The 15,856-nt window shown below is 39.9% G+C and overlaps 1 protein-coding gene across 3 annotated transcripts in view; it reads right to left on the reverse strand.

Moving 5' to 3' along the window:
• The window catches only part of TTC37 (tetratricopeptide repeat domain 37), a 234,110-nt gene that overhangs the window by 77,000 nt on the left and 141,254 nt on the right, over window positions 1-15,856 (reverse strand). For all 3 annotated transcript variants that reach the window (XM_030193398.1, XM_030193400.1, XM_030193399.1), the window contains exons 28-30: window positions 14,118-14,195; window positions 6,952-7,076; window positions 304-427 (exon numbers count right to left, since the gene is read on the reverse strand). In XM_030193398.1, the coding sequence (XP_030049258.1) occupies window positions 304-427; window positions 6,952-7,076; window positions 14,118-14,195 (327 nt within the window). The remainder of the gene's footprint in view (window positions 1-303; window positions 428-6,951; window positions 7,077-14,117; window positions 14,196-15,856) is intronic.

Below are 15,856 nucleotides of genomic sequence, written 5' to 3' on the forward strand. Positions count from 1 at the left end.
CTCAGAAGACAGTTGCACCACCAAATATTTCAGCATTGCTGTTCAGTTCAGGGTCTTCTCTGCTTATTTAACCTCTCTCTCTCTCTCTCCTCACTCTGTAGGACAAGAATCTCAAACTTCCTAACTTTATTTTGTACCCTAAATTCTTCTAACATCCCCCCAAACTACTGGTAATGTGTTAAATTGGTGACTCTGTTTCTTCTTTGGAGAAATAAATATACACACTAAAACAGCACAGTAGATCATATAACAGAAATACGATAAATGTCAGCCAATTAGTACAGAATTATCTCAGTCACATACCATTTAAACAATAAAGTCTTTGCAGCATCCACTCTATTTCGTTTGTACTCCACTATTGCAAGAGCAGTCAAGATGTGAGCTTTGTCTTGCTCAGAGTCACAGGCAGATAGGGCCTTCTCATATGCTGTTAAGAATAAAATAAAAAGGTCTGAGGCATTCTGAAACAGAGATATTGAAACGATTTGGTTCTCATTTTTCCAATCACACACATTCAGTCTGTTGGAATCAAGAAATTTCATCTAAAAGGGAATTGGTATGAGGAGTTCAAGTATCACTTCTCTCACCAACACTCTTTAATTTGTATTTGGCTCACCTAGCTAAATTATTAGGCAGCTGGGAAATTGATTTTTTTTTCTTTTTCTTGCTGACGATATCCAAGCTTGTCATTTTCATGAAAGATGATCAAGAAACAGCCAATTTCAGTCTTAACAACACACTACAGATTATGACAGACTGGATGTGAAAGCATGATTTTATTTCTGAACACCAATTAATCATCTCCAATGTGAATTTCTCATAAACAGCATGTCCTATGCATGTCACCTGATGTGGTATACCTCTTTCATTGTCATATGAATTAGCTGTTTTTGCTGTGACAGCATATTGACATTTAGCTTACAGATTGGAAACATTGTAAAATCTTGTGTCTTACATCTTTGGATGATGTGCTAATTGGAAACCCATTCTATCCAAATGTAATTCAGTGAAAATAGTGCAAGATCTGATTAACTGTGGGCTGGATTATTGTAATTTTTGTTTTTTCAATGGACTGAATAAAACCAACCTATGACAATTACAATTAGTGAAAAACATAGCCAGGATAATAACTAAAAGCAAAAAGTACAATAATATTATTTATGTTCTGTATCAATTACATTGGTTATCAGCGGCCACTACAATTATTTTTTAGTGTACACATCTTTCTGTTTTGGACTCCCCGTCTACCTTTAAGACAAATTAATAAGATACACTCCTCAGAAAGATATTAGATTCATTAAAAAAAAACCAAACACCTCACTCTAGTTTCCAGGTCTTAATGTGATAAAGCTCTGGTTAATGAGGGAAAGAGTGTTTTTGTATGTTGGACCATCACTCTGGAATTCTTTACCAGATGAACTTCATACTGCTCCATCTTAGTTTTCATAAACTTTTAAAAACTTGGCTATTTCAGCAATGTTTTAATTAGTGTTTTTACTTTTGGAATTGTATTTTTGGAAATTGTGTGTTACAGTATATCACATTGTACTTTTAAGTAGCTGATTGTTTTTCAGTAAACCAATTTAACACTTTAGTACAAAGCGGTATATAAACATCAATAAATCCAATCCAAATTATCATGTTTGTTCAATTCAGGGTCATATGGATTTCAATATGAATTAAAATAATGTGCTTCATTTTCTTTACATGTATTTTTATATCTTGAGCTGCGGTTAACTTTGCAGTGTTAGGAGGGCTGTGTTAAACCCTATAGATACCAATATTAGAAAGCATCTGCAGTGTTAACCTATTAGCCATTTCCTATATTTATTTTTCATTTTAGGTAATTTGCATGTATGTTAATAAGGTTGAGAAATTTGACATAATGCTAATGCACACACAAATACTGTACTATATTTTTAGTTGAATTTAGAAGACGGGCATTAGCAAATGATCACATCGATGTGCAATTAATAGGGGCATTACTATTAACATACAGGCCCCCTGAAACACAAATGGAACAGGATCAAGACAGTGACTATCTCAGTTTCAAAGAAATTTATTTATTACATTTGTATCCCACATTTTCCCACCTTTTTGCAGGCTCAATGTGGCTTACATATTACCGTTATCAGCGGTCTGAACAAATACAAGGTATGAATACAAGGTGATATTATGGTAGATAAGGTACAAGTATGGTAGGTACAATTGGGGGGAACTTAGAGGGGGAGGAAGAGTCAGGTAATGTCCATTACGGTCTTTAGTTATATTGTGTCGCAAATGAAGTCACTTTATAAAAAGCTGGAGACAAAAGAATGACAGACACTGAATGAAAGCACTGAAAATATATAGGACCAGATATAAGGACTAAGAAAAGCCCTGCAGGATTATCTGTGAACCCTTTGCCAAGTACAATGTTTTGTATTGCAACATATTTATAGAGTCAAATGAATTTCCAGTATTTCAAAATTGTGCAAAATAAATGATTGGGGGCACCTCTGCTTAATATTTTATTTTAGTACAGTAAATACCATGTTAAGCCTCCATGTATGTATTGTATTTTATGTCTGGACTTTTGAACTCTGAGAAGAGTCTTCTTTTGGATTGACAGACTATTTTCTGATAATTTAATTTGGCACAAATACAAAATTCAGGAACAAACCATTGTAAATTTTATTTTGATTTTGTAGCCAGCCCAAGAACTTAGAAGCCAGAAGATAAGTTGGGGATCTTGAAGGGAGGGGGAATTTTTCTCAGGTCTACAATAGTTCTTTTACAGCCTGATTTACTAAGGCTGTTTTCCCATTCTATCTCTGGCGCTCAAAACTGTGCATGGAAATTTGGACGTAAATAAAAATTCCACACACAATTTAATTGTATAATGAGCCAATCAGCGCCAATAATTGGGCGCCATCAATTATTGGCGCTAACTGGCAACAATTTGGATTTAGTTGTGCAAATCGCTATAAAGATGTGCGCATAAATCTTTTAGCATTTAACTGAAAAGGGGGCATAGCTACGGGAGGAGAATGGGTGGGTCAGGGGCATTCACTAAAGAGACATGCATTATTATAGAATTCATGGGAACCGTACCTAATTTGTGTAGGAGGCAGGTTTTAGTTGGTGTAAATCCTCATGCCTAAAAGTTCAGCATGGATCACAATGGTACGCAATTTTCTACAAATGGCACCTAACTCGGCGCGCCATTTACAGTGTAGCATTTGGTGCTGATTCTTGCACTGTATTTGTGGTATACTGAATAAAACCTGAACCTGTCAATAGTAAGAAGGATTTCGAGCTTGGGACCAGTGATCAGGTGTATTCATTCTCTAGACTGAGTGCCATTGTTTACTGTATATACTTAACTACAAGTTGAGAAATTTTGACTTAAAAATCCCTTTGAAAAAACAGGATTGTCTTATCTATTAGGCTGACAAAATTCAGCACCCCCCAATCCCGTCGGCAACACAATCCTGGGCCAGCACCTCTCTCTCCTTCACTTCTACCTCCAGGGTCCAAAACTGCTCCTTCTCTCTCCCCTCTCCTCCCTCAGTCAGCCCACAGGTTCTTCACGTCAATCTATAGAGCTGCTTCAGTTTGCCCCGGAGCACTCTCTCTGCAGTCAAACATGAAGCTGAGTCAGAGGAGACAGGATGGAGCAAAGTGAAATACCTACGATGTCTGTTATCTGATGACAGCAGTTCTATGGAGTCAGATAGACAGATACATTGTCAGAGGTACATTCATAGCTTTCTAGAGAAGTTAAAATGCCTGTGCTCAAAACATTCATTTAGTTTATCAACTGGCAAAGCCAAAGAAAAGAGAACTCTAATAAAGGGGTATGACATGAGTCCATTAAGCTGTTGTCATCACATAAAGTGAAGTTACTCACCTACAAAAGGTGTTCTCAGAGGACAGCAGGCCAAGTATTCTCACAGCTGGTGACGTCATCTGACGGAGCCTGGTACGGACACTCACTAGCAAGATTAGAATTTTATAGCAGTGTTCCACCGCACATGTGCTGGTGCCTTCCCACCCAACACGCAAGTCTCTCAGTCTTGTAAAATAGCTAAAGAATACAACTCCAAGAGGAGGTGGGAAGGTATGTGAGAATACTCGGCGTACTGATGCTGGAGAACACCTGCTACAGGCAAGTAACTTTGTTTTTTTTCCAATGACAAACAGGCCAGTTGTATTCTCAGAGCTGGGAATCCCTAGCTACTAGGCTCACTGAAAAGAATGCTAGGATAATAAGGGACTCAAAACGTCGAGGCCTCAAAGTCAATTAACCTAAAACTATTTGCATACTAGTTGTGAAGCTGCAGCCTGGAACTGAAGAAAACTGGTCAACTGGAGTTGGGATTCTAGACACCGAACAAATTCTTCAGGACTGCCTGCACGAACCAGCTAACATGTCAGGTTCCTGCTCAAGGCAGTAAGGAGATGTGAATGTGTGGACAGATGACCATGTCACAGCTTTGCAAATCTCCTCTATGGAGGCTGACCTCAATTGGTAGCCATAGCTCTGACATGAGCCTTGACATGACCCTCTAGAGTCAGCCCAGCCTGGGCATAAGTGAAGGAAATGAAATCTGCTAGCCAATTACAAATTGTGCATTTGTCGATGGCCACCCCCAACTGGTGCAACAGTTAATTGAAACTACTTTAAGTAAAAGAGAACCTATAGGACATGCATATGTACTGTATGAAAGATTATGCATTAATGCAGAGATTGCGAATGTTGAAAATAATGTTTAATATCTTTGGGACATCCCTTTGTTCCGCATCATTATCTTCCTCTAGGATCATTTAGATGGTAAAGCATTGTAAGTAACATAAGGCCCGGGGAAGGTTGAAGCGGGGCAACTTACATCTCACTATAACCACCTTTTCTTGTTACCTATAGCCCGCTACCTGTAAAAAGGAGTTGACATTGTGAATCAAACCCACAATCTCCCTAAGCTTAACATGCATCTGAAAAGGAACTTATTGCTCCCGTCTGGAATGGATGGGACTACAGCAAAGGTTCAAATGAAGCCCTTACTTTCGAAGGCCTTCAAGGGGGGAGATGTAAATAATGAGCATAGGTTATGCACCATGGAACAGGGCCAAAGGGCAAAAACTGATAAGCATGTGAACCAGAAACTCATGATCTGATAAGACATTCCTATGTGCAAGCAGGCATGAGAAAGGAGCAATTATCAATACACAAAAAAATGTGGTTTAGCAACTGAGGGGAAACAGATGGTGTTGAAAGAAAGAATTGAGGAACATAACTTGCTAAACCTATGTGAAGCATTGTTTAAAAGAAAGGTACATAAGCAGCTGAACTAGAGCATATCTTTGGAGAGACGGTTACAGATAACACCTATGTGTAGCAGTGCTGTCCTCCCATGATAAACTATTGATTGTATCTGTACTTTGGTAAGTAATAAAATTTTGCTTTTCTCATAGGTGGCCTTAGTCTTTTATCACTCTAAATTGTGAGTGGCTGGTACATAATAATTTTGGAGTGGTGGTAAAAAGACTAGAATATAACACTCTATAGGGGGGAGGGAAGTAGCAGGGGGTGGTGGAGTAGTTTGGGGTATGGGGATAGCTTGCGGAGAGTAATTTTTAGATATGGGAGCAGTTTGCTGGGCAGCATAGGGTTTGGGGGTGGTGTCAGCTTGCAGTATGGTAAGGCAATTATTGGGGAATAGTTTTTGGTATGGAGTCAGATTTGCATAATGGTGGGGCAGTGGCAGGGGGTAGCTTTTCAAGGTGAAGTGGGAGTTTGGAGAGTAGAGAACAGGAAGAGGTAGTTTGAAAGGAGGCATTCCTCACCTGCTATGTTTAACTGTTGTGAATAAAATGTATTGGATATTTTCCTGCATTAATTATGTCCTGAAGTGTATTTCTCCTCTTTGGTCAGCAGGTGGTTTTTCTTTGTTGTAAAGCTGTTACAGAGAAATGAATGTTCTTTTCTTTAGTTTTAGCACACAAAAAGGAAGCAAGAAGCAGTATATTTTGTAAATGTTCTTGTTCTGGGCTCTAATTGACCCAAGAGCTCATTTTTATTTGGAGAGTACTGGCTTTTGCTCCAGTCTTAGCCAGGGAGAAGAGAGAGACAGATCTCTTTGCTGAGGCTCGGTGAACAGTTATATGTCCTGATCTCCCCAGGTACTTCTTAGAAGGTAAACAAATGTTTAGTGTTATAATTGATCCATTTTTCAGTTACATGTTATTGTTTGTTGATTGCACATATTTTGTTCATTGTTCCAAGTTTTAAGACAATAAACAATTTAGTTTGTTGCCTCTGCCTGTCTGGACTGATAAAGAATCCTGGTGGCTCTGTGAGTGTTTTCTGGGAACTGTGGGACCACTGGGAGCATGGCTCCAGTAACCTAGAGATCACTGGGGATAATTTAAGAGCGGGAGACTCTCCCAGAGGCGGTTGGGACCCAGCCAGTGGGAGGAAGGTGCTAGTGTACAGCACAAGCGGCAGGTGCAGGCGGATCTGAGCTGTGCTGGAAATAGACCCTCTAAGTGACCGCGTGGTAACCTCAGGCAGATGGTTAGGCGTTTTGTGACAACTGTATATAAGTTTCTATGTTTCAGAAGCTGGGAATCTTTTTCCCAAAGAATTGTACTGGGACATTTGTTTTTTTGTTTGTTTGGTTTTTTTTTTTTTTTTTTTTTTTGGGGGGGGGGGGGGGGGCTTATTTCTCTGGTCCATTTCCAAACTCAATGTGACCTTGTCTGTCCCCCTCTCCCATGTGACAAGTTTCATTCCATTCCTTACATTTTCAGAGAATACTTTGCCCCCAGACAGACATTCTCAACCCCTTTTGCATAATTGTTTCCAGCTTCCTTTTGGTTGAAAAGAATAAAAAAAAAACATCTAAACCAAACTGCAATATGATACTATCTTTAAACCCTTCCCATTCTTTACATAAACTAATCTCTTACCTTTGAAGCTCTCTGGTAGAAGACCCTTTTTGAAGTAAGCCAGTGAAAGTGCTGTGATATCATCAAAGTTGGTTAAAGAAGTTGATGTGCAAGCTTGAATGGCCTTATCATACTGACCTATAGCGCTGAGAATAAAACACAGAAAAGGTACTTAAAACTCGTGAACAAGGCCAATTATATTCCAAATGGGGTCCAGCCCACAAATGTACTAAGCAATGTTTTCATATACAGTGGGGGAAATAAGTATTTGATCCCTTGCTGATTTTGTAAGTTTGCCCACTGACAAAGACATGAGCAGCCCATAATTGAAGGGTAGGGTTATTGGTAACAGTGAGAGATAGCACATCACAAATTAAATCCGGAAAATCACATTGTGGAAAGTATATGAATTTATTTGCATTCTGCAGAGGGAAATAAGTATTTGATCCCCCACCAACCAGTAAGAGATCTGGCCCCTACAGACCAGGTAGATGCTCCAAATCAACTCGTTACCTGCATGACAGACAGCTGTCGGCAATGGTCACCTGTATGAAAGACACCTGTCCACAGACTCAGTGAATCAGTCAGACTCTAACCTCTACAAAATGGCCAAGAGCAAGGAGCTGTCTAAGGATGTCAGGGACAAGATCATACACCTGCACAAGGCTGGAATGGGCTACAAAACCATCAGTAAGACGCTGGGCGAGAAGGAGACAACTGTTGGTGCCATAGTAAGAAAATGGAAGAAGTACAAAATGACTGTCAATCGACAAAGATCTGGGGCTCCACGCAAAATCTCACCTCGTGGGGTATCCTTGATCATGAGGAAGGTTAGAAATCAGCCTACAACTACAAGGGGGGAACTTGTCAATGATCTCAAGGCAGCTGGGACCACTGTCACCACGAAAACCATTGGTAACACATTACGACATAACGGATTGCAATCCTGCAGTGCCCGCAAGGTCCCCCTGCTCCGGAAGGCACATGTGACGGCCCGTCTGAAGTTTGCCAGTGAACACCTGGATGATGCCGAGAGTGATTGGGAGAAGGTGCTGTGGTCAGATGAGACAAAAATTGAGCTCTTTGGCATGAACTCAACTCGCCGTGTTTGGAGGAAGAGAAATGCTGCCTATGACCCAAAGAACACCGTCCCCACTGTCAAGCATGGAGGTGGAAATGTTATGTTTTGGGGGTGTTTCTCTGCTAAGGGCACAGGACTACTTCACCGCATCAATGGGAGAATGGATGGGGCCATGTACCGTACAATTCTGAGTGACAACCTCCTTCCCTCCGCCAGGGCCTTAAAAATGGGTCGTGGCTGGGTCTTCCAGCACGACAATGACCCAAAACATACAGCCAAGGCAACAAAGGAGTGGCTCAGGAAGAAGCACATTAGGGTCATGGAGTGGCCTAGCCAGTCACCAGACCTTAATCCCATTGAAAACTTATGGAGGGAGCTGAAGCTGCGAGTTGCCAAGCGACAGCCCAGAACTCTTAATGATTTAGAGATGATCTGCAAAGAGGAGTGGACCAAAATTCCTCCTGACATGTGTGCAAACCTCATCATCAACTACAGAAGACGTCTGACCGCTGTGCTTGCCAACAAGGGTTTTGCCACCAAGTATTAGGTCTTGTTTGCCAGAGGGATTAAATACTTATTTCCCTCTGCAGAATGCAAATAAATTCATATACTTTCCACAATGTGATTTTCCGGATTTAATTTGTGATGTGCTATCTCTCACTGTTACCAATAACCTACCCTTCAATTATGGGCTGCTCATGTCTTTGTCAGTGGGCAAACTTACAAAATCAGCAAGGGATCAAATACTTATTTCCCCCACTGTACCAAGAGTTGCAGTGATCACCAAGAACTCACTATATCATGGAATTAGTAGTCAAACAAGATGGAACAAACCAGTAAGAATGAGGTATAAGACAAGTTACAAACAGAAAACCATTAGTTCTTTGGTCTTCAAGCATTATGCAATTGGAAAAAGAAAGGCTTCAGAGATATTTATTTGAAGACAATGTAGATAAACTAAAGAGTCTAAAGAGTAAAGAAGTTAATAAAACCAGAACTAAATTTGTTCAGGAATATTATCCATTTAAGTTAATTTGCACAATTATTGGTATTTGCTCTATCTGGCTTGGTGGCACAGGTGTTTAACTCAGGCTTCCTACTCCACTGATCCTCAATGTCCTGTAATTTCTGTTTTACACCTGCACTGCACCTTTAGAAAAAACAGTATAATATAAACCAAAACACTATTAGGAGCTAAGAAACAAATATATTTGATTTGTAATGCATATTTTATATACTGCACTTTAACTCCGATTATGCAAGTAGAGAACAAGAGTAAGGCTGGCAATTCCAACCCTTTTTCACTTCTATTTGCTCAATAAAGCTGAGATTAGGAGTTAGTTGGGATATTTTGCATAAGTGAATAGCATGATGGACTCCCATCCTGCATGGTTGATGAAAGACTTACGGAATGCTGGTATTACTTTTTTAAAGGAAATCGTGCTTCAGTGGAAAAGGGAATAATGCCTGTTGTTCTGAAGCAAGTACCAATAAGACCAATGTTAAAGAAGGGCGATTCAGCTAGCTCTATGCCAACTTCCAAACTTTCAGAGGTAACCAAGGTTATTGCATAATATGTGGTGGTGCAGGTGAGGGATGTTTTGGAAGAAGGACAGGGTTTACTTATTGCACAATCTGGATACCATCCTGGTTATAGCATGGAAATTATACTGGTAGATTTATTAGATGAGATGATGCAGTGGTAGATGGATATAGCAGAATTAGAAAAGGTTCAAAGAGAAACCAAATAAAGGGGATAGAACTCCTTTCATATGAGGAAAGGCTAAATAGATTAGGGCTCTTCAGCTTGGAAAAGAGAGGGGATATATGATTGAGGTCTACAAAATCCTGAGTGGTGTAGAACGAGTAGAAGTGAATCGATTTTTTAGTCTTTCAAAAAGAACAAAGACTAGGGGACACTCTGTGAAATTACATGTAAATACTTTTAAAACAAAAAGGAAGAAATATTTTTTCACTCAATGAATAGTTAAGCTCTGGAACTATTTGCCAAAGAAAGTAGTAACAGTAGTTAGCGTATCTGGGTTTAAAAAAGGTTTGGAGAAGTTCCTGAAGGAAAGTCCATAGTCTGCTATTGAGACTGACATGGGGGAGCCACTGCTTGCCCCGAGGTTGGTAACATGGAATTTTGCTCTTATTTGTGTTTCTGCCAGGTACTTGTGACCTGGATTGGCCACTGCTGGAAACAGGATACAGGCTAGATTGACCACTGCTCTGACCCAATATGGCTACTCTTAATGTTCTTAATATAAAATTCAATAATGCACACACATATACATGCAGGATCTCTATTACAATTCCAATATTTTTTAAATCAAGCATGTATTTAAAAATGCTGAACAGAAAGGAATCTTATGATTCAGACTATGAAAACAAAAGAAATTTTATTTTTTGGTAGTTTTAATACTGCAAAGGCTTACACAATCCAATACAACATATTCTGTGTAATATTAAGGTAGTTTTTAATAAATATTTTCAGCACATAAAGTATGTTTTACACATGGAAATGGCTATTCTAAATTGTGTGGGTGAATGCTTGTGCACTTTTACGCAGTCTATAGATAGATACTCTGGGAGTGGGCAGAGCTGCGAGGTACATACAGAGAGCACACAAAGAGTTGCTTCTATTTCGGTGGAGGTGTAAATTTGTGCAAATGCATTTGAGTACTACCAAGATTAGTTCTGGAAGACTTTTTAGAAAAGTACATAGGGCTATGCTGTCTTTATAAAACAGATATAAAATAGGGGCATTTGTTTGGAAATTTTTAAAGGGTCCCTGTTAAAATATTACCCCCTCCATGTGTAATAATGGACAAATGCAATGCAATACTCTAATTCTGGCCCTGGTGGCACCCCAGCTGTCAAGTTTTCAGGATACTCACTGGGATGACCGATGTGGAAGAGTACTGGATGCCATAGCACCCATCAGAGCAAGGACCAGAAAGCGGGCCGCCGCTGCCCCTTGGTTTAACGATGACCTTAAAAAACTAAAAACCATTAGCAGAAGACTTGAACGGGCATGGAGAAAGTGTCAGGACACTCATCATCTCACTGCATGGAAGCAATCGCAGAGAATGTACAAATATGCACTTAGGCGAGCTAGAAAACTTTACTACAAAACCAAGATTGGACCGGACTACAAAGACACGAAAAACTATTCCATTTTGTTCACAAATTATTAGATACCACTACGCTCACATCATCCAGTACAGATGTCCCATCTGCTGCTAGCCTGGCCAAATATTTCAAGGAAAAAATTGAAACATTACAGAGTTCCTTACCTCTGAAAAATTCTAGCGTAAGTGATTTCATCAATGGCCTGGATCCGGGTCCAGTAGAACACCCAGCTGACCGCTCTTTCTCAGACTTCAAACCACTTTCCGTGGATTCAGTCAAGCAGGAGCTCCACAGATTCTCCAGGAAGTTTTGCAAACTAGATATCTGCCTGACTTACTTGCTCCAATGTGCTCCTAATTGCTTCCTTGCAAATTTAACAGTTCATATTAACTATATGCTAGGCAGTGGAAAGTTCCAGGAGAATTACGGAAATATCTTACTCACCCCGATTCCAAAGGATGCAAAGAAAAAACACGACGATCTTACCAACTATCAGCCGATTGCTGCTATCCTGCTCTTCATGAAATTAATGGAGAGCATGGTGAATAAGCAGTTCAATGAGTACCTGGACAAGTTCAACATTTTGCATGATTCGCAGTCGGGATTCCATCCACTTCATAGCACTGAGTCCGTGCTTGTCACACTCCTGACCAACTTTAAGCGGGAAATAGCAGTCGGGAAGAGCATTCTACTATTGCAATTTGACATGTCCAGCGCTTTTGACATGGTGAACCATCGCATCTTACTACAGTTACTCAATTACTTTGGCGCCAGTGGAAACATACTAGCATGGTTGAAAGGTTTCATAACATCAAGAACCTATCAAGTGCACTCCAGCTCAAGCTTATCTCCTATCTGGAAGGCAGCCAGCGATGTACCACAGGGCTCCCCACTTTCGCCGACTCTCTTCAACATCATTCTGGTCCCTCTGGCCACTGCCCTATCCAAACCTGGTCTTAACCCGTTTATTTATGCTGATGACATCACTATCTCTATTCCTTTTAAAGCAGACCTTAGCGAGATCCATGAGGAACTATGACTTGGATTACACACCATGCTCGATTGGGTCAACTCCTTTCAGGTCAAGCTCAACACTGAGAAAACCCATTGCCTCATTCTTTCCTCCCCTTATAACAAATACGCACCGCAAGCCTTAATTACTCCTGAGCTTACCCTCCCAATCTCTGAATCCCTGGAAATCCTAGGAGTGATAGTCGATCAAAACTTAACGTTGGAGCAACATACGACTTCTACTGTCAGAAGAATGTTCTTCACTCTTTGGAAACTTAAACGCATAAAACCATATTTTCCTAGAGACGTCTTTCGCACTTTAGTGCAATCACTGGCATTAGCCGACTTGATTATTGCAATGGCATCTACTCAGGGTGCAAAGATGTGCTTCTGAAAAAACTACAGACAGCTCAGAATACGGCTGCCAGGCTCATTTATGGTGCATTTAGATTTGAAAGTACAAGGCCTCTGCGAGAGAAACTGCACTGGCTTCCTGTCAAAGACCATATCACATTTAAAATTTGAGCTCTGGTGCATAAAATCATCTATGGTGAAGCCCCTGCATACATGGACACCCTAATCAACTTGCCACCAAGGAACTCCCACAGATCCTCACGAACGTACTTAAACCTCCATTACCCAGTATATAATGGACTTAAATACAAAAGCACCTATGCATCAACTTTCTCCTACTCTAGCGCTGATCTCTGGAATGAACTGCCTAAACTGGTGAAACTTACTACTGATCACGCTACTTTCAAAAAGCACCTCAAGACCTTTCTATTTGGCAAAGCGTATGCATCACTCCTGCCAGGCATCTCTACCTTCTGATCTGTCGTACCCCGGTGTGACATTACTCACCGCTGCTCTTTCTCTTTTACTTTACCTCGCTTTGCCTTTTTCCCATTATACTTCTAGGACATTAATTGTTTGACCCCTGACATGTTCTGTTTTTACGTAGACTGCTGTAAGCCACATTGGGCCTGCCCATGGGTGGGAAATTGTGGGATATAAATGCTGTAAATAAATAAAATAAATAAAAAATATTCATGAGAGAGATTTGCATGCACTGTCTCTACTGCATACAAATCTATCTCAAGAATATTCAATATTCATTGTGAATATAATGAAAACCTGACTGGCTGGGGTGCCTCCAGGGTCAGGTTTGGGAATCACTGCTCTAATTTATTTATTTATTAGGATTTATTTACCTTTTTGAAGGAATCCACTCAAGGTGGTATACAATAAGAATAAATCAAATATGAGCAATAGACAATTACAGCAGTAAAAACATTCAAATAACAATACAAAGTATGGCATAATATAATTAAAGAAGCTACCATTGAGATGTCTTACTTTACTGTTAACCCCAGTTATTATGGGACCTGCACTAAGTAGCATGAGTTAGTGTTAAAATAACATCTTAATGGTAGCCCACACTGATAACTATACCCCATGGTATCTTATTTTAGCTGAAAAATATAAAACAAGACATTATTAGGTATCAGCAGTATACACAGTAAGGAACCAGTGCAGGATATTGCTAGTTCAGAAATGTGCTGCTGTTTTTTGTTCTGTATCAACCATAATCCAGAAAGTCACAGACAACTAATTTACTCCATAGGGCCAGCAATCAAAAAATAACGCAGAGTTTCATTTCTTTCCTATAAATACTAGGGTAATGTTAAAAAATAGAGAATTAGATCACAGATAAGCAAAATATATTCTGAAACATACATAACATTTATCAAACATTTAAACTGCTAAACTGGGTAAACTCAGTGCCCTGGTAGCCTGGTATCGTATCACATAGGCAAGCAGTGAGTAAGTGAAGAACAATATCAGAAGTCTGCTATTTGCAGTGCAGCCTAACTCATCATGCTTTTTCAGTTTGCATTGTTGGTACTCTGGAAGCAAAAGATCAAATCTTAGCGCTAGTGCCAAAAATTGGACTTCTTACCAAAGTAATCTGCCGTAATTTCTCAAGGCAATCTTGTATTTTTCTCCGTCTTCAGTGTTTTCCAGCAGTAAAACGACCCTTCATCAGGGAAGGATTTTACGGTAAAAATAAAAAATGAAGACTATTTTAAAATTAATACAGGAATGCATGTATATTTAACATTAGGTCTTTTGGTATTTTGCTATTTTTTTTTTTACATTGCAATAGAAAAGACATGGTGATATCACTATTCTGCATTATAAAGCATTAGGGGACATTTTCTTAGACCACAGTCCTAAATGGATGTTAGCTACATAAATTGAGGTTTATTACCCCCATGCCCAATCTATGTGGCTAAAATATGTGCTCTGGATAACACACTTTCACCATGGAAAAGTTGGTTTTCTTTGTGAGTTTTTCTTTGAAATGTAGCTTGTAGATATCACAAGCATCTTGCAGAGTTTAATTATTGCCATTTGTGTCCAAAACACCAAGACATAATAGCAACATCTTTTAAAATACAGTAGCAACAAAAGTTATCTTTAAAAGTAGTTAGTTATTAACCTACTTGCATTTAAAATGTATCAAACCAAGGACTAGATTTACTAAAGTGTGCTACCACATTAATTTACTAACAACATGCACAGGTTAACATGGTAGCGAACTTTAGTAAATCTAGCCTCAAGTGAGAAACTTACAAACCATGTTGGACAGAAGCTGTACTGAATTTTGAACATTAAAGTTTCAAGGAGGGTGTACGCCACAGTGAGCTGAAGAAAGCAAAGTTACTCACCTGTAACAGGTGCTCTCTTGAGGACAGCAGGACATTCATTCTCACATGTAGGTGATGTCATCGACTGAGCCCCAGTGCAGATGTTACCCAGTGTTCTGTTGCTTCTAAAAGCCTTTGGCAGACCTCCCACTGCACATGAGCGAGTGCCCTCCTGCCCTCCCAATTCATGTGGGACCCACAATTGGATTAAAAAAAACAGAGAAAATGCAACTCGATGGGGAGGTGGGAGGATATGTGAGAATGTATGTATTATTGACCTCAGAGAACACCTGCTACAAGTGAGTAACTTTGCTTTCTCCATGGACAGGCAGGACATTGCCATTTCACATATGGTAACTCCTAGCTACCAGGCTCCTCAAAAAGAACAAACCAAAGACAACAGGGACTTGGAACAACAAGGCCAACAAGAAACAATAATATTAACAAACAAAAACAGTCATGTTTTGAAGGTGCAGCCTGGAACTGAAAAGAATAGGCCCCGGAGGGTGGAGTTGGATTCTAGACTCCAAACAAATTCTGTAGAACTGTCTCACCAAACCGGCTATCGTATTGGGTATTCTGCACAAGACAGTAATCAGATGTGAATATGTGGACTTAACATCACATCGCAGCTCTATAAATCTCCTCAATGGAAGTTGATCTCAAGCAGGCTATTGATGCTGCCATTGCTCTGACATTGTGAGCTGGGACATAACCCTTCGGAGTCAGCCTAGCCTGGGCATAAGTGTTAGAGATGCAGTCTGCTAGTCAATTGGATAAAGTGCATTTAACGATTGCTATATCGTGGAGGTAGCCTAGTGGTTAGTGCAGTGGACTTTGATCCTGGGGAACTGAATTCGATTCCCACTGCAGCTCTTTGTGACTCTGGGCAAGTCACTTAACCCTCCATTGCTCCTGGTACAAAATAAGTACCTCAATATATGTAAACCGCTTTGAATGTAGTTGCAAAAACCTCAGAAAGGCGGTA

Source organism: Microcaecilia unicolor, chromosome 2, assembly GCF_901765095.1.
Source record: "Microcaecilia unicolor chromosome 2, aMicUni1.1, whole genome shotgun sequence".
Classification (NCBI taxonomy): Eukaryota; Metazoa; Chordata; class Amphibia; order Gymnophiona; family Siphonopidae; genus Microcaecilia; species Microcaecilia unicolor.